Below are 27,016 nucleotides of genomic sequence, written 5' to 3'. Positions count from 1 at the left end.
TGCCGGGCGTAGATATGTCATGCATGTTAGAGCTGAGCACAGTGCCTGTGCCCAGTCCGTGCTCAGTGAGCATTGGTGCTGGTGGGGCAGGGGCAGGTCTGCTGCTTGGGCACATCTGGGCAGCGGCCTGTGGCTGGATGCATGCCTGCCCTCAGCTTTCCCCAGCCCCTTGCTGGGTGTGACCCCGCCTGCACACAGTGGTCCACCTTTGCAATGCTCTCCCAGTGTCCCTCATTCCCAGCCCCGCCACCTGGCCTGCCCCCCTGAGCTGTCATTAGGAAGAATGAACATGATGGGCCTGACTCTCCCAGATGCCCACTCTGCCCACTGGCTCTGGCAGGCCCAGCTGGAGGAGTTACTGGGGTTTCGTGCACACTGCTGAGGCGGGAGGGACTGTCTCCTTGTTGGGGATCCTGCCGGATAAGGACCTGACCCCTGGCCCTCGGCCTGCCTTTGCTGAGGGAGAGAGATGAGCAAGGACCTTGCCCAGCCAGGTTGGGAGAGCTAGAAGCACAGAGAAGCCATTTGTGTGTCACACCCGCTGAGGGCTGGCACTCTCCCCCCTCCCCCGCTCTTCCCTGCCTCCCCTCAGAGAGTGCTGCTGGAGGGAAGACGGCAGGTCTGAGCCAATGCACAGGGGCCTGATGCTCCCCCTCTAGCTGGCGGCCCTAACTGCTCTGAGCCTCAGCTTCCCTCTAAATTGGGGACATGGAGGAAGTAAGTGTGATGCGTGCGGAGTGGCAGGGGAGCACTGAACACCAGTACTGTCCTTGTGCTGGTGTCCCTGTGCTCTGGCATTCAAGCAGGGGCTGGGAGGGGAGGGGAGGACGGTGGGGGGTGGGGAGGGGGTGGTGGTGATGCCTGCGGCCTGTGCATAGTTCCAGATTCTCTAGCCCAAGAAGATCCCCCCCGCCCCCGCCCTGCCCCCCTGCTGTCTGGGGCCATTGTCCAGCGCCCAGCAGGAGAGCCCGGCAGGAGAGAGAGCCGGTAGAGCAAGGGTCCCAGACTCTGTCCCTGCAGAAACCAAACCTCGCCGGTCAGTGTGGCTGACCTCTGGGCAGGGATCCACACCAGCCCATGACCTTGAGGGACACATCCAGCTCCTTGGTCGTGGGGGTGAAGCAAACCACTGAGGCGGAAGCTAAGGGGACAGGGTCACACGAGGTGGAAGGCAGGTGTCCGCCTCCGCACGCGGCCGTGCGGGCCCGAGGCTGCCACACCCTCGGCCAGGACTGCGCTCAGCACTCCGCTGGCGGAAGGCCCCCTGTCGCTCCTGCTTCCGCAGGAACCTTCTAGCACAGCGGCCGGCCACCCCAGCAGGCTAGGGTGAGGACACAGCTCAGGGAGTGGGCAGCCTGCCTGAGGCCCACGCAGCTCATAGAGTGCGCCCACTGTCCCCTCACCGGGCTCCTGAGAAACACCTGCTGTGACCTAAGCAGATAGAACACACCTGAGGGGGCTGTGCGGCTCAGTGAGATCCTGGCCAAGCCGTCACGTTCAGGGAGAAGCAGCCAGCACAGGGCGAGAGGCCTGCTCAGAGGATGCACATGCAGAGAAGACTCACCCATCCACCCCCACCCCGAACTGCCACCCCGCCGTGGTCCCCGTCACTGCAAGCGGGCGGCTGGGCTGGCGGTGCCCAGTGTTAGAGGACACAGGCCAGGCTCGGGGGGACAAGCAGATGACACCCCACCCCACCCTGCTGGAACAGTTTTTTATCTCTGGCCTTCAGCGTGAGAGGGAACTAGGAATGTGTGGTGGTTGTCTGTGCATGTGTGTACGTGTGTTTCAGAACAGCTGGAGCAACTGGGATTTTTTTAATGCATATATATATGTATTTGTTGTTGTTGCTTTTTTGTTAATCCTCATCCGAGTCTATTTTTCCATCAATTTTTGGAGAGAGAAACATGGATGTGAGAGAGACACATTGACTGTTTGCCTCCTGCACACACCCCTACCAGAGCCGGGGATCAAGCCAGCCTGAAACTGAGGTACATGCCCTTGACTGGAATCGAACCCAGGGCCCTTCAGTCTGCATCTTATGTTCTATTCACTGAGCCACACCAGCCAGGCCATGTGTACACGTCTTTGATCCGTGACCTGTACTGCATGGTGTGCTCACCACCCACAGTCAGATCGCCTCTCACCAAACAGGTGCCCTGGAAGCGCACCGGCTCAGCCGGCACTTCTTTCTTTTCAGCCAGACTAGCTCTGAACAAAGGAAATTCAGCCTAAAATGCTTGGAAGTTTGAAAATGCAGTTCAGTACCAACTGCCTCTATAATTATTCAAAGTGTGTATGCATGTTTTTGGGAGACACCCTGATAACTCACTTCTTACTCCTTTCAGGTGTAACTGTTTGAAATAATCGGTGAAGCCAGGCTGAGCTTTGAACAAAGAACGTTTGCCCAGGAGCTGTGGGGGGATACTAAAGCTGACGCCCCACACCGGCAGCAGGGGGCGCACCGAGGCGCACAAGCGCGGAACAAAACGATTCCTGATGTTTGCGGTTCCATCGCTTCACGGGTCAGCAGTGCCTGGACCACAACAGTCATCAGTTTGAAACTCATTGACAAAAAAGTATTCATTTCTGTATGTTCTTTTAGCTTTTAAAAATGAACTGTATGTTGATAAACACTGACTTTATAATCACTTAAGTGTGTGTACATTGTTGGGGTACCCTCTCCTTGGCCCCCTCACATGATCTCCTTTATAACTAATATAAGATGCTAAATTCTCATCTGGCCTAGAATCCTCTTAACACAGCTCTGTCTGAAGAATTCCTATACATCCTTCAAGGCCCAGGGAAATGTCACCTCAGACATAAACCTCAGACCTTCCTAGACAGACGTGTCACCAGCAGCGCCCAGCACGCAGCCTGCCTCAGCCCGCCGAGCACAGCAAAGCCTGCTGCTTTGGAATCTGAGATCCTGGAAGATCTGTCTTTAAACAGTGCCCGGCTCAGGGCCCCGAATGGATGAATGGATGAATAAATGGATGAATGGATGCGTGCACAAGTGAATAACTGGCCCCGCCATTCGTCAAGCTCACCCCCCCCCCCCCACCCCCGGCCCCCTGCTGCCAGAGGCCCAGGTGAAAGCCGGAGAGGAGCCCTGAGGTCTCCAGGGAGAAGCTGTGACAGGCTCAGTCCCGGGCCCCCAGCGCAGATGGAGTGCAGGCGGGCAGACAGCGTGTGGCCCTCTGCTCTGTTGAGGGTCGGGCGGGGGGCTGGAGACAAGGGCTGCGACCTGGGGAAGGAACCTCAGCGCAGAACATGGCTTAGCCAGCGGCTCCTGTGCCCGGACTCCGGGGTCCTGAGGTCCTGGGGAGCGGCCGGCCTGGCCCTCCAGCCCAGAGGCTGTGCCAGACTGACTGGCCTGCCTCCTGCCGCCGCCGAGTCTTCATCTGCCAGAACGCTCCAGTTAAAACCAATTAGGACGTCTGTCCACTGACTCTTCCAACCTATTAATCCGCCATCACACCGCTCCTGTGCAAACTAACATGCACTTAACGGATGGAGGGAGGGGCCCCTCCTCAGCCGTCCTCACCTCCTTCGGGCATCAGCATCTACAGCCCGACGGCCTTCGGCGAGGCCACCAGCTGCCGCCAGCTGCCCGCTCATCGCCAGTCTCTGCGCCGGGCGCCCCCGCTGTATCCCCAGCCCCGTGCAAACAGCGCCTTGCGGGCGGCAGGAGCTCTGTGGGCAGCCGTGGCCTCGCCCCTTTGCTCAGACGGTGGTTTCAGGGGGAAGCGCTGGGGGCGGGGGGCCAGGAGCCCGCGCTCCCACGCCGCCCAATTGGTCCTGCATTCCATCCACCGAGATGGGAAGCAGATGGCAGGAGCGAGGAGGGGCACTGAGGAGCCGCAAGCTCGTCCCTGCCGCGGCCCCTCAGGCAGCTGGGTCTCCAGAGCTGGACGCTCGGCCTGGCAGCGCCCTCCACAAAGCAGCTCCCGCCTCTCACCTGTCGGAGGGAGCTGACACACCGTGTGACGCTGCCCCTCCAAAGCCGGGGTGGGGTGGGGGTGCAGCAGGAAGCAGGCCATGGGCGGGGTCAGCAGAGCACCCAGCTTGGGCCGCCTCTCCAGCCAGCCTCCACCCCTCTGGACCCGCACCCTAAGGTCCGTGCCACCCACTGGCCGGCCGGAAGCCGCCGCCTTCTCCTGCGGCGGATGGCAGTGAGCGCAGGAGCGGTGGGCCCTCACGCCCTTCCTTGGGGCCTTTTCAAAACACGCATGTATCTCTATGGATCTCAGAGAGGGGGGAGAGGGAGGGAGAGAATCGCTGACCGGCTGCCTCCTGCACGCCCGCACTGGCAATCAAGCCCACAACCCGGGCCTGTGCCCTGACCGGAATCAAACCACGCCCTCCTGCTCAACCGCTGAGCCGCACTGGCCGGGCTCCCGTGGGGCTCTTGCCGGACGGCAGGATGGGGCTCCCTGGGCCTGGGGGCCCCTGCCAGGAAGGATGGGCACCACTACCCCAGGGGCGGGGAGGGACACGAGCCAGCCAGCATTGTTTCAAACACTTTATTATAAAAAGTACATCTTTCAACCCATGAGTTTTCAATACAAGTAAAAGGGGGCGAGGCCACACCCCCGTCGGAACCAGGAGGCTGTGGGCGCCTGGACCGAAGATGAAAACGGACGAGAAGCCGAGGCAAAGCGTGTGCCTGGCTCGGGAGGCCGCCGGGCGCCTGTGCCTGCGGCGGCGGCCGGAGCGGAGAGGGCAGGCTCCTGGCTGTGCGCCGGGCCCAGGCGCCCCCCCCCCCTGCTTCCTCTGCTTGGCGGGTGCCAGGAGGAAGATGGCACCAGTGACCTGGCACAGGGAGGGGCTGGCAGAGGGTGCAGGCCCGGTGCTCCCCGGAGCCTGTGCTGCCAGGGGTGTACGCACCCGCCCCGGGGTTCTGTCCCACGTTATACCAAACTCTTAGAAAACGGTACAGGGAGGCCGGCTGGGCCCGGGCAGGATGGCAGCCGGAGGTCTCGGGCCCCCAATTCCAAGTTCACCTCGTCTCCAGCCAGGGGGCCAGGGCTCAGTGGTGCTGGTGTCACAGGGAAGCCACGCCCCTCCCCTCCTGCTGGGCCACAGCTCCCCGGGCTGCAGCGTGCCCAGCTCCCTGCAGCGCGGGCACAGGAAACCCACCCCCAGGCCCGCGGACGCGCCTCGTGCCTTTCGGCGGCGGGGGCTCTCCCAGGGGAAGGCCGCGCGGCTCCGGGAGGCACAGGAGCCGCGGTTTGTGCTTTGCTTGGGGAGGGCGTGGAGGGTCCGGGGGCCTCAGGGCTTTGGTGGGCCCAGGGCCTCCAAAGTCCATCAAGTGAGAAACGGGTGGCAGTGGTAGCATGGACAGAGGAGGAATCCTTTCAGTCTAGGGGTTCAAGGGCACAGAGAGGGTGGAGGGACAGTGATGTCACACGGAGAAGGCCCCTCCCCTGGGGGCTAACCCTCCCTCCTCCCCTCCTCTTCTCTGTGGCTGGAAAGAGCCCAGAACTCTCCCCGCCTGCCTTCCAGCCGGCACCCCAGCCCAGGGGAGGTGGCCCCAGGGCTGCCATGGCTTCAGATCTCTGCTACGCGGCTACTGGGCGGCTGGTGGGGGGGAGGGGAGGGTGGCCCAACTGTGGGCCCACGGTTGCAGGAGGTGGCCAGGGCCCAGAGCAGCACCAGAGCGGGAGAAAGAGGAGGGGCTCCCTGGGGAAGCCTGAGGGAGGGCAAGCGGAACCGGGGCGGATCACACCCAGCCCTTCACCAGAATCCAGCAGGCAGGCGTGACCCCGCCGCCCCACCCAGGGTCTCCCACCCGGAGCCAGGGGCAGGGCGGGCAGCGATGGGCAGAGGGAGGACCTGAGGCACTTTGAGGAAGGGACAGGGGCGGGGCGGGCCTTGCTCCTCGTGGAGACGGACTGGGTGGCTGGCAGGAGCTCAGGCTACGCACAGGGAACTGCAGCTCAGAGGTGCGCTCTCCCCGCTCAGGCGGCTGAGCGGGAGTGGGCAGCAGGAGCTCGGAGCAGTATCCAGCTCCCCCTCCGCTTTCTGGCCTCAGTGGGCGAGGCGTACCCACACCCTCAGTCTGAGCTCCCCCGCACGGCCCCCTCCCCCTCCCCCCTCCCCCCCTGCATCCGGACCCCAATCCTGACCCAAGAGTATCTGCTGCTAGAACTTGCTAGGTGAGAGAGACCGGAGGCTTCGCGCTGTACGGAGCGGGTTAGGGCCAGCCCGCCATCCTGGGGAGGCACGGGGCCTCACCCCAGCTGCCCCGCTGTGGGGGGAGGGGAGGAAGCGGGCAGCCGTGGCGGGGTCCCCCCGGGGAAGGTGTGGCCGGGTGTGCGGGGGCAGACGGAGGCCTGTGAGTCCTTGTCTGTCGGCAGTGAGCGGAGGTGGCCCCTCTGTGGGACAGACTGGGGTGGCCGTGCAGGAGGAAAACGCACCCAGTGCGCCCACGGCCCCGGGCCTCGTCTGTCCAGCACCCTGGGCACCCGGCGCCCCCTCGGGTCTAGGCCGGGTCCACCGGCCGCGCCCACTCGCACGGGGACGGGAGCAGCATGGCGAGGCTTTTCCTCGGGAGGCCCTTGGGCCCCTCCCAGCGGAGAAGAGGCATTCCAGTGCTGGGGTGGGGAGGGGCTCCCGGGCCCTGGAGGCTGGGTGCCAGGTGCAGAGACCAGACCGGGCCGGCTGCACACAGCAAGGGGCACTGCCAGGGACAGGGGCGCAGCCACATCAACGCACAGAGGACAGTGGGGAGGCAGGACGGGGGCCAAACCAGGGCTCTGCGGGCCGGGCAGCGTGAGTCCCGGGGTCGGGGGGCGTGCGGGTGGAGGGCGCAGACAGGCCGGGTCTACACGTACCACTCCTTCTTGGAAATGAAAGACCCGTCGTTCTGAGAGACCATGTTCTCGGCCAGGTCCAGCTGCTCGGGGTCGTACTGGTAGCCCAGGGTCCGGTCCCCGTAGCCGTCCGGACAGGCCTGGGCCTCGTCCACCGTGAAGTAGGGCCGCTTGGCGTCCTCGTCGTATTTGGGGTGCGCGCCCCCCACCTTGCACTCGCGCCCCCCGCCGCCCTCCTCCTCCTCCTCCTCCTCGTAGCTGCTGCCCCCCAGCGGGCCGGCCTTCTTCTCGTCGTCCGAGTCGTCGGGGTACTGCAGGCTCTGGCCCAGCGGCGGGTGGTGCTGCGGGACGCCCGCCTTGCTGTAGCCGTTGCCGTACACGTGCTTCTTGGTGCTGTAGTCGCCCTTGAAGGTGTGGCGGCGCCGGCGCAGGGCCAGCAGGGCGGCCCCGACCACCAGCAGCACCAGCACCACGCTCCCCGCCACGCCCCCGATGACGGCCGTGGGCACCGGCCCGGCCCGGCGCCCGTGGTCCGGAGGGGACGGGGTGTAGGGGAATTCTGGGGAGGAAGAGAGACGGGCGGTCAGTGTCGGCTCGGTGGCAGGGGAGGGTGGGGGGAGTGGGCCAGGGAGCGGGCCGGAGGCCGGGGACAGACGGCTCCCGCCCAGCTCCCAGGCTGCGGTGTGACGCGGGCAGAGGCCTCTGTGCCCACCTCCTTGGCTGTGGCGTCGGCCCACCCTGGCCCCGCGCCCGCAGCGCCACGGAGCAGGCTGCGGTTCCTGCCCAGGACACCGGAGAGCCCGGCTCAGGGCCTGCCCGCAGACACCGGCCCTGACACAGCGGGGCTGTTGCATGCCAGTCTGTGCCAATGTCCCTGCTGCCCTGCCCACACCATGTCCCAGGGCCCTGACTTCACTGCTCCTAGAGCACAGGAAGCTGCCGGCTCCCGGGGCGGGCCCATAGGTGCCCAGCCAGTGCCAGAAGCCAGGCTGTGGCTCTGCCTGCATCTGGCCTTGCAGGGCACAGCGGGGTAGGGTGGGGGGAGAGGTGCTGCCAGCCTGGCCCTGCGCATCGGCGCTCAGCCAGCATGTGCGGGGACAGGCGTGCCAGAGCGGACTTGGTACTAAAGGTGACTGGGAGGCAGGTCACCTGGGCACACGCCCTATGCCATGGCGAGCCGTGTGCCCTGCTAATTGGCGAGTCTGTGTAGACACGGTCACACTGGGAATGCAGAAAGGCAGAAAGAGGAGCAAGGAAGAGGCTGGCAGGTGACTTTCTTGGCCAGTGGGGCCAGGACAGAGGCCGGAGTGGCAGTCCCCAGCACCGCCACAGGGTGGCACCAGAGACCACGGCCAGCCGGGGGCAGGAGGCACAGCGGGCAGGTCAGGGCACACCTGGAGGCTGGGGCCCTGGAGCGCCCGTCCTTTCTGCAGGTGGAGGGTGGCCCGCGGGGGAGGGGTGTCTGCCCTGCGGTGCAGCGTGGTCGGCAGCAGGGGGACCAGGCAGATTGCAGGGTGGAAGAGTCCTTCCAAGGCTCAGGCTGGACGGGCTGCCCAGGGACGGGGACGGGGAGGCGGTGGGGGGATCGGTCCTGTCACAGGTGGAGGTGGGGCCGCCATGCCCTCCAGGTGGAGTGGGCAGAGCTCCTGTCCCCATGTGTCCTCTGTGCAGGCGCCCATAAATCTAGCTTTGTTCTTTTGGAAATTGATTTCAGAGGAGAAGGGAGAGGGAGAGAGAAACATCAGTGATGAGGGAATCATGGATCGGCTGCCTCCTGCACGCACCAACCCCGGGATCGAGCCTACAACCCAGGCCTGTGCCCTGACCGAGTCGAACCCTGACCTCTTGGTTCAGAGACCGATGTTCAACCCCTGAGCCAGGCCGGCCTGGCTGCCCAGTAATCCTTTACTGAGTATTTGTCCTCACTGCCCACGTCCAGAGCAGCCCCTCTGGAGCCTCAAGGTTCTCTGGTCTCACACCTGCTCCCACCAGGGGAGAGCTGCCTCCACGAGGGCCCCGAGGCAGCCGCCTCTTCTGGAACTTGCACCTGCCTGTGGCCTCCCCCCGCCCCTGACCTCCCCCGCCCCTGACCTCCCCCCGCCCCTGACCTCCCCCCGCCCCTGACCTCCCCCCGCCCCTGACCTCCCCCGCCCCTGACCTCCCCCGCCCCTGACCTCCCCCCGCCCCTGACCTCCCCCCACCCCTGACCTCCCCCGCCCCTGACCTCCCCCCGCCCCTGACCTCCCCCCGCCCCTGACCTCCCCCGCCCCTGACCTCCCCCGCCCCTGACCTCCCCCCGCCCCTGACCTCCCCCCACCCCTGACCTCCCCCGCCCCTGACCTCCCCCGCCCCTGACCTCCCCCCGCCCCTGACCTCCCCCCGCCCCTGACCTCCCGCCCCTGACCTCCCCCCGCCCGTGACCTCCCCCTGCCCCTGACCTCCCCCCGCCCCTGACCTCCCCCCGCCCCTGACCTCCCCCCGCCCCTGACCTCCCCCCGCCCCTGGCCTCCCCCCGCCCGTGACCTTCCCCTGCCTGTGGCCTTCTCCTGCCTGTGACCCTTCCAGTTTCCACCCAGACTGGATGCTCTCTTCTGTTCACCTGCTCCCCTATCACCCATCCACTCATCCTTCCTCTATCCATCTACCCAACTGGTCAGCACGCATGTGCCGAGCACCCACTTTGCTAGTGGTCACACGGGGCAGGCTCACAGATTCCCCAGCTCTGCACTCTTGGAGACGATTTTTAGAGAGAGTGGGAGAGGGAGAGAAACATCGATGTGAGAGAGACACATCGATTGTTTGCCTCCCACAGGCACCCTGACCTGGGGCTGGGGAGGAGCCACAACTGAGGTACATGCCCTTGACTGGAATCAAACCAGAGACCCTCAGGTCTGAAGGCTGATACTCTATCCACTGAGCCAAACCGCTTTCTGGACCAGGGGACTCTGGCTGTGTTGGCTGTGTCCGGCCAGGCCTGTGCAGAGAAGAATGGCTATGACTCCAGCCCCCCAGGCTTGGGGGGAAGAACCGCCGCCCACGCTGGCCCTCCAGCTGTCCCGCAGGCCGTCTGTGCCAGCAGCACACACAGCCTCCATGGCTGCGGGGGGTGGGGGAGGGAGGGGTGAGCAGGGAGGGAGGAAGAGCTGAGCGGGTTGCTGTGCTTGCTGGCGGGGGTGGGGGAGAGAGGGGGGGCGCGGGATCCAGCTGCAGCCCTCACATCCTCTCACAAAGGGGCCCCGACTCCTCACTGGCTGCAGCTTCCCCTCTGGAGCGGGGGCTGAATCCTGCAGGGCCGGCTCCCGGATGGAGCTGGTGGACTGCTGTGGGGCTTCGGATGGGTCTGAGTAGAGGGAAGGGTTGGGGTTTGCAGTCTGAATCTAGGATCTGGAGGAGGCTTGTGGTCAACAAGAATGTTTGGACTTGCTTCCCAAACCAACACAGTCAGGCAGGAAGTGCTGGGGCACCAGATTAGGCTAGGACACTGAGAACTACACCTTCCAGCATGCAGTGTGGCGGGCCGTGGACAGTGGGAAGGCCGGGGCCAGACTGTGGGGAGCTCTTCCCTCCTCTGCAGCTGTAGCAGCTGAGCATCTGTCAGACCGCAAACGGGCCTCATCGAGTCCAAGGGCACCGGTCCTCCGAGGCGCAGGCCCCGGGCACTGCCACTGCCGGGGGACGACACCAGCCCCGGCCCAGCGGCCTGTTTACACGCTCAGCACGCAGCTGCGCACCCGCTGCTGGCACATCTCCTCACCCAAGGGCGCCCCCACTCAGGACCCCGCGGCGCCCCCTCTCAGGACCGCTGCAGCAGCCTGGGTCTGAAGAGCACCTTGCCCCTGGGGCACACCCGGTCACCTGCATGGGAAGTGGGCCGACCCCCTGCACCCCGGGGCCTCCCTGCCTGCTCTGGAACTGGCCTGAACCTCCAGCCCAGGGGCCAAATTTGGACTCTAGGTTGATCAGGAACATCCCTGAGCGCCCCTCCCACCCAGCATCACCCCACGGGGAGAAGGGCGGGGACCCCGGGGAGGTTATCTCCTCTGCTCTCACCCCGCAGCCCCAGTGCAGGCCCTGGGTCCCCTAGAAAGGCCTCACCCGCCCTCACTGCGCCCCACCCATCCACGGCCCCGCCACTGCCTCAGGGAACCCACAGGCTCCCCTCGGCCAGAGAGAGAAAGTCCCTCCTTCTGTTTCCTTCCACACAGTCCCCCCAGGGGAACCCCCCCACCTCCGCCCATGCACTCATCCTTGTAGGAACAACGCAAATACCACCTCTTCTGGGACCCGAGACCTCTGCTCTCCATCCCTCTGCACAGGCACCGGCCCACTGCTCCCGAGCAGCCGGAGAACGGAATGCGAGCTCCACTTGCCCATCTCCGCACACGCCCCTGCAGGCCAGCCAGGCTTGGGCAAGGACAGGCTGCGCCTCAGTGGCCCAGGGAAGTGACAGGCACCAGCTGGGGCAGGTGAAGACTGGGGGGCTGCTGCTTAGAGACTGCCTTGAGCCCGGCCGGCGTGGCTCAGTGGTTGAATGTTGACTATGAACCAGGAGGTCACGGTTCGATTCCTGGACAGGGCACATGCCCGGGTTGTGGGCTCCATCCCCAGTAGGGGGCATGCAAGAAGCAGCTGATCATGGTTCTCACTCATCATGATGCTTCTCCCTCTACCTCTCCCTCTCCCCCTCCCCTCCTCTCTGGAATCAATAAAAATATTAAAATAAAAAAAATTGCCGTGAGCACAAGCACACTCAGCGGGCAAAGGAGTGGTGCCGGCTGGACCGCCTCTCCCACGGCAGCTCGCGGCCCGGGCCCTCTCCGGCCTGACCAGAGAACAGGGGCCCTCTGCAGCTCACCACCCGGGGTCTCAGTTGCCACCTTGGCCCCGCGATCTCCAGGGCCCGGCCGCCCGCCTGGCCTAGAGGCTGACCCAGGAGACGGCCGCCTCCACGCTGCCTCCCTCCCTCCTTCCCTCTGCTCTGTCCCCAGGCCCCGGGGGAGCCCATCGGCCTCCCTCCTGGGAGGTGTGGCTTCCTGACGAGCAGCGAGCGCTCATGGGCGCTGGGCAAAGCGAGGCCTGGGCGGCACCGAGCCCCAGCCCGGCGGGAGGAAGCTGGTCCCAGCGCTGGCCGGGCCGCCGGGAGGAAGCTGCTGGGCCTCGGGGCCTCCTCCCAGATCTTGGAACCGTGGTTCCCTGGAGCGCCCGGAGGGAGGGGGCCGCCTGGGGAAGGTACAGCGGGCGGAGCAGCGCCCGTGCCAGGCAGTGAGTGCCGATGGGCGTGACCCTCAGAAGCCCGAGGTCTCCATATAAAGACAAGGAAACTGAGGCTCAGAGGCGAAGGACTAGTTCAGCGAGTCTGCACCCCCATACGGCCGCCTCTCGCTGGGCGGCCTAGGCCAGCGCCCAGCTCTGCTCACTCGCCCCGGGAAGGGAGGGTGCAGGCCTGGCCTCCCTTGGCCAGCCTGGAGAGCCCTGAACCCTGGCCTGGAGGCCAATGGCAGGGAGTGGAAGAGGAGAGCAGGTGGCTCCCCCTGCACCACGAGAGCTGAGACGGCCCGGCCCCAGGTCGAGGCGGGCTTAGTGCAGCCAGAGCTGCTCTTCCTGCAGCTGGGCCCATGCACCACGCCGCCCCGCCTCACAGGCTCGGAGCTCCCGGTCCTCGGCTGGCCCAGCCCGGCCCTGGCCCCGCACCACACCGCGATGTCACTGCGCGCTCGCATCCCGCAGAGGCCAAGGCACCAGCTGGACACGTCCTGCGCCGCCGACCAGGCTGAGGGCACGCCCGCTGCGGCCCGTCTCCATCGTTCCCGTGATGACCACGGAGGGCGGCCGCTCGCAGGCAGGGAGGTCTGTGCTGGCGCAGCCTGCCCTCGGCACCTCGCATTTGCCCCATTTCACAGGAGCCGCCCTCCTGACAGGGAAGCTCGCTCCTTCTCATCCCCTGAGGTCGCCGAGCCTCCCAACCCACGTCCTCCCTTTGCCCCGAAAGGCCTGGAGGCCGACCCCTCGTCCGCAGTGACAGAGGCGCAGGGAGAGCGTCCGCTCGGTGCAGGGCCCCGCCCCCTGGCTCCGGGCGGGCGGCTCCGCGCCGGCGGCTCCGCGCTCTCCCTCCAGGATCCCACAGAGTGGGCCTCCTCCTCCAGGCGGGCGGTCCTCCCTGAACCCAGAGCAGAGCTTGGAGATTAGCTCCATCACAGCCCCCTCCCCCGCCGGCCTCCCCGGGGCTGCTGCTGGCAGACCCCAGGGGGACACTCACTGCTCGGGCCTCCCGACTGCCTCACAGCCGTCAGCGGAGGAGAAAGACCCGCGCCCGGAGAACGGCAGATGCAGGCAGAGGAGCACAAGCTTCAGGGACAGAGCGACCGGAGGCAGAGGAGGAGCGTGGGGTGGGGTGGGGGGGGCAGGGAGGCACCTGTGATGTTGACCTCCACCTGGCCCGAGCGGGTGCCGATGGGGTTGGTGGCCTCGCAGACGTAGGTCCCCGTCAGGCTGTAGTCGATAGGCCCCTTGAAGAGGAGGGTTCTGTTCTGCGGCTCCACGCCCCTGGGCAGAGAGCCGTTCAGCCTGCGGTGGAGACATGGCTGGTCAGGACCTCCGCCGCCTTCCCGCGGGGCAGGGGGGCCTGGCTGGAAGGAGGCATGCAGCGGCAGCTTCCTGTACCCAACCCTGCCTCTGACTGTCACCGCACCCAATGCGGACGCCCCCGGGTGTGAGTCCCTCTGGGCAGGTGAGGGCTGAGGGTAAGCGGCAGGACTGGAGCTCGAGCCAGCTCTCTGACCGCCTGCCTGGCGCTTTCTAAGACTCGTGGTTCCTGATTGTTGACCTGGTTTCTGTGGAGTTGGTTAACACACATCTGGGCTCTCACCCAGCTCCACTGAAGCTTGACCCCCGGGGCCATGACCTGGGGATCTGTATTTATAAAAATATATCTTTTTATTGATTTCAGAGAGGAAGGGAGAGGGAGAGAGAGAAACATCAATGGATCGGCTGCCTCCTGCATGCCCCACACTGGGATGGAGCCTGCAACCCGGGCATGTGTCCTGACCAGGAATCGAACTGTGACCTCCTGGTTCCTAGGTTGATGCTCAACCTCTGAGCCACACTGGGGGGCTGGCCATTTGTATTTTAACAAGTTACTTGGGTAAGGAGACGTGCCTCAGGCTTAGGAATTGTTCCATTTCCCTCGCTTGTGTTCTTACTGGGCATGTCACAGGCCCGGACGTTTCCGGAACATAGGGACCTTCCTTCCTCTGCTCCCCAAGGCCACAGAGCAATTACCCTGTGGGATTCCACAGCTGCAGCCCACGGACATGGAACTGGTGAGCAGGCCCCACTCACACCTTCGGAAGCACTTCCGGTTCCAGGAGGTGGAGGGTGACGGCAGGGGCCGGTGCCCGCTCCCTCCTGGAAGAGAGTGTGGAGCCCTGGCTGGTGTGGGTCAGTGGATAGAGCGTCAGGCTGTGGACTGAAGGATTCCGGTTCGATTCCTGGTCAGAGCACATGCCCAGGTGGTGGGCTCGATCCCCAGTGGGGGGCCTGCAGGAGGCAGCCGATCCATTATTCCCTCTCAGCACTGATGTTTCTCTCTCTCCCTCTCCTTCTCCCTTCCTCTTTGAAATCAATAAAAATGTATATATATATATATATATATATATATATATATATATATATATATTTTTTTTTTTTTTTTAAGTATTTTATTGATTTTTTTTACAGAGAGAAAGGGAGAGAAATAGAGAGTTAGAAACATTGATCAGCTGCCTCCTGCACACCCCCTACTGGGGATGTGCCTGCAAACAAGGTACATGCCCTTGACTGGAATCGAACCTGGGACCTTTCAGTCCTCAGGCTGACGCTCCATCCATTGAGCCAAACCAGTCTCGGCAATAATAATAAATAAAAATATATTATAAAAAAGTAGTAAATGTATTTAAAAAAAGAAATAGTTGTTGATGTAATCTAGACAGCCGTCTCTGCCCACCGTGCCCGGCTCCTCCTCGGCCGCCCTACCCACCTCGGCGCCCCCAGCCCTTCTCCAGGAGAGCTGGCTGCGGCCTGGGGCCCCGGAGGGACAGAGCCTCTGCGGGCCAGGCCTGCGCCCGCGAAGCCAGGAGAGCGACAATGGCCCGTGGACGAGCCCTCGAGCACAGGCGCCCGGGCCTCCGCGCCTCCCTGAGAACGGGCGCTGGAGAAGGACGGGGAGAGGGAGGTGGGAAGGCTCCAGGCAGCCAGCTTTCCTGGGGACTCGGACAGAAATGAACGCGGGGGCTGGGCTGGCAGCGACTCAGACCGTCAGCCGCGGAAAAGGGCAGCATCAGCAGCAGCAGAGGGGGCAGGCCACAGGTGAGCCCCTGTGCCGCTGACCGCGCTGTGGACAGGCGCTGGCTGCCACGGAGCAACACTGACAGCGCCGCACACCGAGAGGAGCACAGAGCAGCGTGCTCTCGGCCTCTCACCCAGACCCTGAGCCCAGACTGAGCGTCCGCCCGCCGCAGGCCCCCGTGACCAGCCAGGCGCGCGGCGGCCCGCGCACTCACGTGGTCCAGCGGAACTCGGTGGCTGGGGGGTTAGCGTCGGCTCTGCAGGTGAGCTTCACGTCCGTCCGCTGCAGGTACCAATTCCCATCAAACCCTTCGATGGTCACCTCAGGCTCGTCTGTGGCCAAAGAACGAGGTCAGAGGAGCAGACGTGAGGCCAGGGGCCCCCAGACAGTGAAGGGGTGGCATCGACAATGACACGGAACCAGCCCAGGGGGAAGCGTGAGGGGTGGGAGCTCACAGAGGGAACGGGGAAGAAAGGAGGAGAGGAAGGGCGAGGGAAGGGAGGCCATGGGGAAGAGAGGAGGGGGGACAAACCACCCCAGAAGGAGAAGAGGAGGAAGAGGGAGAGGGCAGAGGGGAGGGTGGAGGCGGGGAGGGCAGGAAGGGGGCGCCCTCGGAGGCCCGCCGCGCCCGCCCGCTCACACTGCACGCGGATGGTGATGCTCTCCCGGAAGCGGTCCAGGTGGTAGTTGACGATGCAGGCCAGGGGCTGCAGGTGGGCCTCCCGGCCCGGCACCAGGCGGTACCGGCTGACGACGGTCACCGTGCCGTTGGGGTTCCGGACCTCCTGGTACTCGGCCTCCCCCTTCAGCCGCGTTTCCCAGGACAGCACGCCGGGCGGCTTCCCATTGGCCGAGGTGCAGGTGGCCACCAGGACTTTCTCGTCCCGCCCCTTCTCGGCACGAAGCACGGCCTGGCTGCTCTCGATCCAGTTGGTGGGTTTGGCTGTGGGAAGCGGAGGCAGCCATGGGCCTGGCTCTCATCCTGGTCAGAGGGCTCGGGCGGGGATGCCCCTGCCTGGCCTCGCTCAGGTCTCCCTGGCTGTCCCACCGCTGTGCCCCCGCACTCCGCCTGGGACTCTGCATGGCGACCTCATTCCACCATCTGCACCGCCTCGAGCAGGCCCAGGCCTCCTGGGCGGCGTGCCGTGACCCAGGCCATGGCTCCACAGCCCTCTCCTTCCCAGGCATCTGAGGCTCTGCACGCCTCCTGCCACCCACCAGGGGCCCCACAGTGGGCTGCGGCCTGAACACTGACCCTCAGCTCCGCCCAGAGCCGAGGCCCTGCCCCAACCCCTAGGAGCTGTGGGCAGCCAGGCTAGAGGGCCTGGAGGTGCCAAGCCCGGAGCCCTGGGAGCTCGCCACCAGGAGACACGCGGGGCCCCGCCGGCCCAGCCCTGCGCACGCGGGCGGAGGGCACTCACCCATCACGGTCAGGTTGAGCTGGCTCTCGCGGTTGCCCGCAGGGAAGGTGGCGAACTCGCAGATGTAGACACCCTCGTCGTCCAGCTCGAGGCGGGAGAGGCGGATGGTGCCGTCGGTGAAGGAGGGCCGCAGGAACTGCACGCGCTCGCGGTAGGGGAGCAGCACCGAGACGCCCATGGCCGGGTTGAAGATGGCCACGTTCTGCTTGGAGCCGTTGGTCGCCTTCTGCCAGGTGACCTGGGTGATCTTCACGCCGGGCAGCGGGTTGGCGAAGCTGCAGTGCAGCACCACGTCGGTGCCGATGAAGCCGGACATGGAGTCGTTCACCTGCACCATCTGGGCGCGGGCACCTGGGCGAGAGGGGGCGGCAGGGTCAGCGCCAGGCACACCCTCCACCCGGCGCCCGCCACTGTCTCCTTTCCCGGCGGCCACACTCCTTATTCTTTTCTTAAAACACATTTGTGTTGGTTTCAGGGAGGAAGGGAGACAGAGAAACATCAGTGATGAGAGAATCACTGATCGCTGCCATCTGCACGCGCCCCCACTGGGGATCGAGCCCGCAACCTGGACATGTGTCCTGGCTGGGCATCAAACCATGACCTCCTGGTTCATAGGTCGACACTCAACCACTGAGCCACGCCGGCCAGGCATATTCTCCTTATTCTGATTACACACAGAATACATGCTTGTTATAAAAACACTGGGTGATACTGAAAAATACTGAGACAAGCCCTGTGGCTCAGTGGATAGAGCACTGGCCTGCAGACTGAAGGGTCTCAGGTTCAATTTTGATCAAGGGCATGCACCGGGTTGCAGGCTCGATCCCCTCAGTGTGGGGCGTGCAGGAGGCACCTGATCCATGATTCTCTCTCGTCATTGATGTTTCTATCTCTCTCTCCCTCTCTGAAATCAATAAAAATATAGAAAGAAAAAAAAAAGAAATACTGAGAAAAAAGTGAGAACCCCGGCCCCACCACTCAGAAACGTCACTGGTCACCTTGTGGGGACACTTTTCACTGTCTTCTCTGCAGCTGCCCCGCCATCTACTCACTTTCCCCACAAAATCAAGACCACACTTTGCATGTTGCTCGATGCTGCCTTCCACGGGTGCTGCTGTCAATACCGCTCCTCGGCAGCACGTACCTGTCCACACCCTCTCTTGTTAATTTTTTGGTTAATCCTCACCTGAGGACATTTTCCCATGGATTTTTAGAGAGAGTGGAAAGGAGAGGGAGAACAGAGAGAAACATTGATGTTGTTTTCCACAAACCCTAATCAGGGCCAGGAGGAGCCTGCAACCAACATACATGCCCTTGACTGGAATCGAACCAGGGACCCTTCAGCCTGCAGGCCAATGCTCTATCCACTTGGTCACACCAGCCAGAGCTCATTTCCCATTTCCAATGAGGGTGGAATACACTGCTCTCAGCCCAGCTCAGCCGAGTGCCACCGGCTGCTTCACTCTGCCTGGCTTCCCTCCTCTGGCAGATGGGCGGGAACCCACGGCCTCCCCACACAGGGCTGCTAGAGCCGAACGGTCTGATGGACGAGGAACTGAGGAGACAGGAAGCGCTGGGGACATAGGACCCCGGTGGCTCCTGCTCTCTCCTCCGCAGAGTTCCATCCCCTGTCCGGGTGCACTGGCTCGCTGCCCCCCCCCCCCCCCCCCCGACCCAGCGGGGCAGGCAGAAGCAGGCGCAGCCTTCCGAACCTGCCTGGTTTTGAGCTTCTCCCCCTCCTTCGTTTATTCTACCTCTAGGTGCTGAGTCCGTATCAGCACTTGAATCATATGAGCAATTCAGTCCCAGCCCCAAGGAGCAGATGCAACACTTCCTGCCTCCTACTCATGCAGTTCCCAAGAAGCGCCCCCCCCCCCCCCCCCGATAATCTACTGGGCCACCCCCTCTGGGAAGCCCCTGATCCTCCAGCTGTGAACCCAGCCACACCCACAACAGCTCCTTTCCGCCTGTGACGTGGCTGCTCACACCGCTGACACAGCGGGTGCTCGGCACATACTTGTTCTACAGAGATTCACAGATCAGCCTCAGCCAGGGAGTGCCATTGCTGGAGTGTCGCCCCGACCGCCGGGGTGCACAGGGCACATACGAGAATCAACCAACGAACAAACACATCTCTCTCCTCTTACTGTCTCTGAGGCCAATCAATAAAAAAACTATTCACAAGTCACGATGGAGGCAGTGAGAGTGGTGACTCGCAGGAAGGAGGGAGCGATTGGTGGGACCCAATAAATACGCCCATGACCTCCCCCAGCCGTTCTATCCCATCGAGAATGGCTTCTGCTTGTGCTGCCTCAGCCCTGAACTTGGCTTAGCCTCCTCTATCGCGTGCCTTCACTCTCTGCGGCCCGAGCTCTGCGCAGCGTGTCCCTGCACCCCCACTCACTCGGCCAGCTTGCTGAGCCCGTGAGCTGCCGCAGCGCCGGGCCCGCGCGGCCTGGAGGCTTCCAGAGGGGTCTGGGCTCCGCAGCAGGACCGCGGGCCGTGCTGCCTCTGCACGTGGGCGCCGGAGCAGGGCACAGCCCTCTGAAGACCCCACGCCACGGTCAGGGAAGCGGGCTGCCCCCTCCCCCCTTACGAGGGTACAGGCCAGCTCTCTCTAGGCACACAGGGACTCAGGAAATGCTTGCGACTAAAGGTCGCTGGTCTCTCCACACCAGGCCCAGCCATGCTCTGCCCCGCACGCACGCCCACAGGCCCACCTGGATTATCCACAGCCCCACCCCCGCCGTCCTCCCTCGGACCGTGGGTTCCAACATGTCCCTGCAGATGCCCTGCAGGCTGGTGGCATCTGACAGAGGAGCACCCACAGGAGGCGAGGAGGCCTGGGTCCTATCGGCTCCCTCCTGAGCTGCCTGAGACCTGACCAGGAACCCCTCTGAGCCCCACTTTCTTCTCCCTGAGTGGCCCTAACTGTTTGAGTCCTTGAACTGTAGCCAACCCAGTGTGGTCAGTGGGCCGGACAGCCCAGACCCCCATGTGACGGGCGAGGTGGCCAGCAGGCAAGTGCAGGGCCCTCCCAGGAGAACAGGGGTGGTGCTCCCTGCCTGCCAGGCTCACCAGCAGCTGAGAATGAGGCCCAGTGGGGAACTTTCACCAACAAAGCAGGAACAGGAAAAGCCGGTTGGGAGCGCTTGGGCCAGGTGCAGGCAGGGTGGAGAAAGGGGTGCCCCCAACTGCTGTCTGGGGGTTGGCGTCGGGCATGGTGGGGCGAGAGGCTGCGAACTCCTCTCCTCACATCTCCCCACAGGTGTGGGGGCAGCAGGGCCAGTGCCTGGCCGCCAGGCCTCTTCAGAGGTGACCTGAGCCTGTGGAGCTGCGTGCCTGGGGAGGGCTGGCAGCACCTGGTGAGGGCAGGAGGGCGCAGCAGAGGCTCGGACTCCCGAGGTCCATCCCACCAGCCATGCCTCCAGGCAGATGTGGCCTTCCCCTACCCTTTCCTCCGTAGGGGAGGCCGCTCTCCCAGAAGCCACCTGGGGCAGTGAGAAAAACCAGTTCGCTGGGCACCAAGTGGGCTCTCCTGGCCCGTGTTCCTTTGCCCGGGGAGGGCGGGCCGGGCACGGCGGGTGGAGGACCTCCAGGCAGCAGGCAGCTCATTCTGATGGGCTCTCTGTGCCCACAGCACTGCTGGCAGGGCCAGGGTGTGGCCCCGGGTTGGGCATGAGGGAGCTCGTGGATATGGGCATGGGGTCACTAGCGGGGGTTCAGAAGTAGAACTGGGAGAGGCTGAATAGACTGGGAAGGTCTGAAGACCCCCCTGCACCCCTCCCCACCTGCCATGCTTGGGAGCCCGAACCCAAGCGTCTGGCCTGGGGCTGCCTGCCCTGCTGTTTACACTGGGAGACGGGCTTTCAGAGGGGCAGACTCCTGGGGAGGCAGGGCCAGGATGCCAGTCACTGAGGGAAAGGGCTCACCACTGAAGGGAGAGAAAGGGCTGATGGGAAAGGGCAGGAGTCTGGACAGGGCCTCCTAGGGGCAGAAAGCCCCCCTGGCAGCCGGGGGAGTAGTGGGATGGAGGGAGGCCCCTTGGACACTGACGGGGATCGTCACCCTCATCCCAGCCTTCTCCATGGTGTCCAGGCCTCTCTACTAGCCCCCCTCCCCCCGACCCCCCCCCCCCGGCTCTGACAACCCAAAAACGGATGCTATGTCATCTGCACTGCCCACCCCTGCCTCCCGAAGGGCTGTCCAGCTCCCTCCCTGACAGCCAGTCAGTGGGGCTGCGGAGGGTTCTCATTCTGCCCCTGCCACGGGCGAGCTGTGAAACCTTGGGCGAATGACTTCACCTCTTTGTGCCTCAGTTTGCACTGAGGTTGCACATCTGTAAAATGGGGACCATAATAGCACATACCCCACAAACTCATAAGGATTAAACGAGTGGGCACATGTGAAACTCAGAGAAGTAGCACTAAGCACAAATTAAATGCTCAGTAAAAGTTAGTTGCTGTCATCATCACCATCCTCATCCTCATCGTCACCATCATTGTCATCATTGTCACCATCATCATCATCGTCATCATCATCACCATCCTCATTATCATCATCATCACCATCATCGTCACCTTCCTCATCATCCTCATCATCACCATCATTGTCATCATAGTCACCATCCTCATCATTATCACCACCACCATCACTGTCATCATCGTCACCACCATTATCACCCTCATTGTCATCATTGTCACCATCATCATCATCGTCATCATCATCACCATCCTCATTATCATCATCATCACCATCGTCACCTTCCTCATCCTCATCATCACCATCATTGTCATCATAGTCACCATCCTCATCATTATCACCACCACCATCACTGTCATCATCGTCACCACCATTATCACCCTCATTGTCATCATTGTCACCATCATCATCATCGTCATCATCATCACCATCCTCATTATCATCATCATTGTCATCATAGTCACCATCCTCATCATTATCACCACCACCATCACTGTCATCATCGTCACCATCATTATCACCCTCATTGTCATCATTGTCACCATCATCGTCATCATCACCATCCTCCTCATCATCACCATCCTCATTATCATCATCACCATCACCTTCCTCCTCATCCTCATCATCACCATCATTGTCACCAGCATTATCACCATCATTGTCATCATAGTCACCATACTCATCATTATCATCACCACCATCATTGTCATCGTCACCATCCTCATGATCATCACATCCTCATCATTGTCACCATCATTCTCATCATTGTCACCATCATCATCATCACCGTCACCATGCTCATCATCATTATCATCACCATCATCATCATCACCATCATCATCATTGTCACCATCCTCATCATCATCATCACCATGCTCATCATCTTATCATCACCACCATCATCATCATCACCATCATCGTCACCATCATCATCATTGTCACCATCCTCATCATCATCATCACCATCATTGTCACCATCTTCCTCCTCATTATCATCATTGTCATCATCATCACCATCATTGTCACCATCCTCCTCATTATCATCGTCATCATCATCACCATCACCACCATGATCACTGTCACCACCATCATCACCATCACACTGGGAGACGGGCTTTCAGAGGGGCAGACTCCTGGTGAGGCAGGGCCAGGATGCCAGTCACTGTCATCACTATCATCACTGTCATCACCGCTCTCGGTCCCTGGGGCCCGGCCAGCCTGTGCACTCTCGGTCCACTATCACTGTCATCATCACCATCACTGTCACCACCATCATTGTCATCATCGTCACCATCCTCAGTCTCCACCATCATCACTCGCCACCAGCACCATCACATCCTCTCCTCTACGAAGCAGTGGGCTTCCCTTCCTGGAACCTCACTCAGCAGATATCTATTGAGCACCTACCCAGTACGAGGCCTTGGACTGGGTGCTCCTAGGCCCCCTCTTCCAGGAAGCCCTTTCTGACTCCCATCCCTTCCTACTTAGCACATCCTGCTATTGTGTTCCTGCTGTGTCACCCCGTCTCCCACAGGCTGCAAGCTCCTGCAGGGGAGGAAGAAGCAGGCCTGGTGTTGGGTTGGGTTGGTCACGTCACAGCAGACCCTGGCAGGGTCCAGAGAGTGAAGAGGACCCCCTGCCTCTTTCTGGTTCCCAGCAGCCAGGCCGGTCTACCGAAGGCACCATGTCTCCCTGCCCAAAGGCTCCCTCTTGCCTGGGAAGCAGAGGCTGTCCAGGTGTGGGAATGGGACGACTCCAATGGCAGCATGTAGGAGCTCACTGGAACATGCAACCCGTTGTTTTATGGAGAACAGGGTCAGGAGGGGTTGGGTCACTTGCTCAGGGACACAGAGCAGCAGCCCCCAGCAGTGGTCTTCCCACCTGCCCTAAACCATCACTGCCATCACCACCATCATCAGCGTCACTGCCATCATCATCAGACATCTCTCCTCTGTGAAGCAGTGGGCTCTCTTCCTGCCATAAAAACAGACCCTGCTTCTCAGTCTAACACCCCAGGGCCTCATTCTGGTGACCCCCCCTCCCCCCCAATGTAACCTCAGAGCCTCCGTCACTTCCTCAGAGAAACGGCTGCAGTCACAGGGCCTGGAGCCAGGAGGCTGGTGAGTGGGGGTCAGGTGGGGAAGGAGGGACTTTGGGAGCCCAGGAGGGGATCCTGCAAGAGGCTGCGATGTTCAGAGCAAGAAGGAGCCGGAGAGGCGGGGAGTGGAGGGTGGACAGGCCCAGGGAGCCTGGGCCCCCGTGGAGGGGTTCCTGTACCCCAGGGACATCCTAGAACGAGCGTTTCCTAACCTAAAGCTCGGGCATGCTTCTTCCCGATCGCCCTGGACTCCAGGCTGGGCCCGGCCGGCCTGTGCGGCCTCGGTCTCCGGGGCCCAACCGGCCTGTGTGCTCTCGGTCCCCGGGGCCCGGCCGGCCTGTGCGGCCTCGGTCCCCGGGGCCCGGCCGGCCTGTGCGGCCTCGGTCCCCGGGGCCCGGCCGGCCTGTGTGCTCTCGGTCCCCAGTGCTCAGGCAGGGCTGCGGCCGTATCTTCTCGGAAATGCTGAGCCAGCGGCGGTGCTGGGCGGGTCTGAGCCTCACGGCCGCGAAAGCCCACGCTCAGCAGCCCAGCCACAGGCTCCCAGTGTGGCCAGCAGCCCGCTGCCAGCCCTGCCCAGGCCCTGCCCAGGCCCTGCGCCGTGGCGCTCGTCCCAGGCGGGGCGGGTGCCCATGCAGCGGGTGCAGCCAGTGTGCGGCGCGGCTCTGCTTCCACCCGCGGCCAGCAGCCTCCCCTCCTGCCCCACGCAACCCAGACCCCTCATCCTGGGCCTGCGTGGTGGAGGGGAGGGCCAGGGGAGGGGCCTGGGGATTGCAGGCATGGACCCCTCCCTTCTGTTCCTCACTGCCCGATCCCGCAATAGGTGGGCAGGAGTGGGGCCTGGCCCGGGACAAAGTAGGGGTGCCTGGGGGGCACTGGGCTCAACAGGGGCCCCTCCAAAACCAAAGCCCATGGCCTGGCAGCCCCTCCAGGGCTTTCCAAGGATCTACCTGCCCCACACCCCCCACCACTGGCAGAGATGAAAAGGGTATCTAGTGAGAAACCCGCTAAGGCCAGAGCGGCCAGGGCAAGCAGGGTGCAGGGAGGGCAGGGAGGGCAGGGAGGCCAGGGCGGGCAGGGAGGCCAGGGTGGGCAGGGAGGGCAGGGAGGACACGGGGACAGGGAGGCCAGGGCGGGCAGGGAGGCCAGGGCGCCTCTAGAGAGGTTTTGTGGTCAGTGTCGTCGGAACCCACTGTGCGGTCAGCAAGAACCTGGCAGGTTCTCACTGAGGTCCTTCCTATTGCCTGTCTCATTCCCACATCCCACATGTCTCCCCACTGTTGGGGGGCTCCCACGTGACCAGGCTGCACCCAGGTTCCCGTTGGCACCCAGGGTGGTGCCCAAGGTGATGCAGGTCAGAGTGAAGCAGCAGCGCACCCCGCGCCCTCCCTGGGCTGGGCATGAGGAGTGGGCGTGAGCCCAGCTCCTGTGAGCCAGCCACTTGCTCCCCACGGCGCCTGCGGGGCACGGGCAGCCCTGGGAGTGGGCCCTGGGGCTGGGGGGAGGGTGCCAGGGGCGCCAGGTGTCCTGGGCCTGAATCCCTTCCACACCCACCTCGCTGCAGGGCTACCTCCCAGGAACCCACAGCCAGGGGCTAATTGTTACTGTCAGAGCCAGGCTCCTCTGGGTTTGGGGTCACAGAAACTGCGGCTGCTTTCCCCTTGGCTGACACCCCACCCCCCGTCCCCACACGGAGCTGGTAATGATGGGCTGTGGGGCTGGCGCCGGGTGCCTTAGGCGGGTGAGCTCCTGCATGGGACAGGAAGGGGCGCGGCGCCTGGGAACAGCCCGAGGGAGCGGGAGCGGGAGCGGGAGCGGGAGCAGAGCCCAGCATCTCCCAGACGGGCCCCGCAGCACGGAAGCCGGGTGTGTGTGTGTGTGTGTGTGTCCCTGGGAGTGGCAGGGGGGCTGCTCTGGTGAGTCCTGGCTCTCCCCGAAACCTGGCAGGACAGGTTGGGGGACAGGGATGAATCAGGGGCTGGGTTTTGCAGAGGAGCCGGACTGCGGTCTACAGCCTGTCTCATGCCGGTGCCCATCCCCAAGGCCAAGGCAGGGCTGGTCCTGAGCAGTCCAACTAGACCTCGCCCTCAGAACCGGGAGCCGCTCTGCCCCTCCCCCCCCCCCCCCCCCCAATCAGGCCAGGCCAGGCGGGAGGAGGAAGGCACCACTGAGCTTGGGGAGGCAAGCTCCGGTCGCGCCTCCTCTTGGGCCTGAGGAAAGGTAATCACCCCTCTTTGGCCTCCGTTTCCTTGATGGTAGAGGGAAATGTGGACCCCAAGACCTTGGAGGACGAGGCTTTGGATGTCAAATGTCCAGCCGCCTGGGCCCCAGAGCCGCACCTTCCCTGGACCAGCCTCGGGGACCTTTCCACCTCTGTGCCCAGACCTCTGTGCACTGCCCACCAACTCCAGGCAGACCTCCTGGATTACATGGAGCGCCAGGGAGGTCCGGCTGCACAGTGGCAGAGCTGGTTGCCACAGCATGCAGTCACCAAGGCCAGCGGTTGCCAGCCCCCCAGAAGTCCCTCCCCTCAAGCAGACTCACTTCCTTAGCTTTCAACCCTCCTGGGCTGGACTCTACCTCGGTGAGGTGTAAACCCTTTTCCTCTGAACCCTAGGGACCCCCTTCTCATCCCTCCCACCCCGTCTTCTCCCCACAGCCTGCTCCTGCGCCAGCCACAGCATCTCTTACCGGCCTCCTGGAGTACACCACCAGGTGTACACCCCTGCGTCTAGCTCCCTGCTCCGATCCCTCCTCCACCCAAAACAAATCATTCTGTGCACAATTCTTCCCTGGTTCCCTGCAGCCTCGGGACAAGTTCAAATCCTTCCACTCCAGACCATCTGGGGGGATCCCAGCCTCGGCCACCTCCCCCTGCTCTCCCCTGCCGCACGAGACAAGGCCATCATTCCGTTAAAAACACCGCCGGTACTGGCCCGTCCTCCTCCTCGGTCTTGAATGACCTTAGCTTTGACTTCCAACCTTCCTGGAGCTTCCTCCCAGCTGAGCTGGGGGGGGGGGCATCCATCTGCCTCAGCCCCCCTCAGCCCAGGCTGGCGTGGAGTAAGCATCAGAGCTGCCACGCGGTTGGAGAAGACGAGCCCACTGGGTCCCGGGCCAGGGCGAGCCGTTGCTCAGGTCTGACGTGCTCCCTGGAAGCTGCTGTCAGCGGAAGGCATGGCCCGTGCAGGAGGGCACCGCGCACAGAGAGGCGAGGCTCATACCTGCATGGGGGGGGGGGGGGGGGGGAGGCGCAGCACCGAGTCTTCCACTTCTTGACTGAAACCAGGAAGCTATACCCCAAAAAGGTGTAGGTCTGCCTGACCTGTTGCCGGCCCCCCATTTGTGTCCTCTGCTGGCGCTCACTTGCCTCTCCTGGATTCCTTTCCTCCCTCCTCTGTCCCAGTCCCCCTCCTCCTCCACGCCAGGCCATCATGTAAACTTATTCTCACCCAGCGGGCAGCCCCGAGCCCCCTCCCCAGGTCCGAGGCCTGCAAAGCCTGCGGCTCCCACTCCACACCCTCGAAGCCCTGAACAGCCAGTAAGGCCAGGGCGCAGACGGGGCCTGCCTGTAGCTGATGCCACCCTCTCCACCGCGGACAGCACCGCCTCTCAGGGACCCACACGGACCTGGATCCCCCCTGCCAGGTGTTTCTTAGTTTGGGGTGTGTGTGTGTGTGAGTGTTTATTGATTTCACAGAGGAAGGGAGAGGGGCAGAGGGACAGAAACATCAATGATGGGACAACATAAACTGATGAACAAAAACAACCAGTCATAGTAGCATCAAACAGACTGTCCAGCCTCAGAGGGAAGGCGGAGGGTGAGGGGTAAGAGATCAGCTGAGGGACTTGTATGCATGCATATGAGCATGACCAA

General features: G+C 63.1%; 1 protein-coding gene across 1 annotated transcript in view; it reads right to left on the bottom strand.

Moving 5' to 3' along the window:
* Positions 1-6,135: 6,135 nt before the first annotated feature.
* NECTIN1 (nectin cell adhesion molecule 1) overlaps positions 6,136-27,016 on the bottom strand; it is a 56,774-nt gene continuing 35,893 nt past the window's right edge. Inside the window, exons 2-6 of the mRNA XM_084895617.1 lie at positions 16,563-16,913; positions 15,782-16,084; positions 15,356-15,473; positions 13,231-13,382; positions 6,136-7,377 (exon numbers count right to left, since the gene is read on the bottom strand). Of these exons, the coding sequence (XP_084751743.1) occupies positions 6,830-7,377; positions 13,231-13,382; positions 15,356-15,473; positions 15,782-16,084; positions 16,563-16,913 (1,472 nt within the window). The 3' untranslated portion in view covers positions 6,136-6,829. The remainder of the gene's footprint in view (positions 7,378-13,230; positions 13,383-15,355; positions 15,474-15,781; positions 16,085-16,562; positions 16,914-27,016) is intronic.

This window comes from Pipistrellus hanaki, assembly GCF_964339955.1.
Source record: "Pipistrellus hanaki genome assembly, chromosome: 9".
NCBI lineage: Eukaryota > Metazoa > Chordata > Mammalia > Chiroptera > Vespertilionidae > Pipistrellus > Pipistrellus hanaki.
This window is presented reverse-complemented; position numbering and strand designations above follow the sequence as displayed.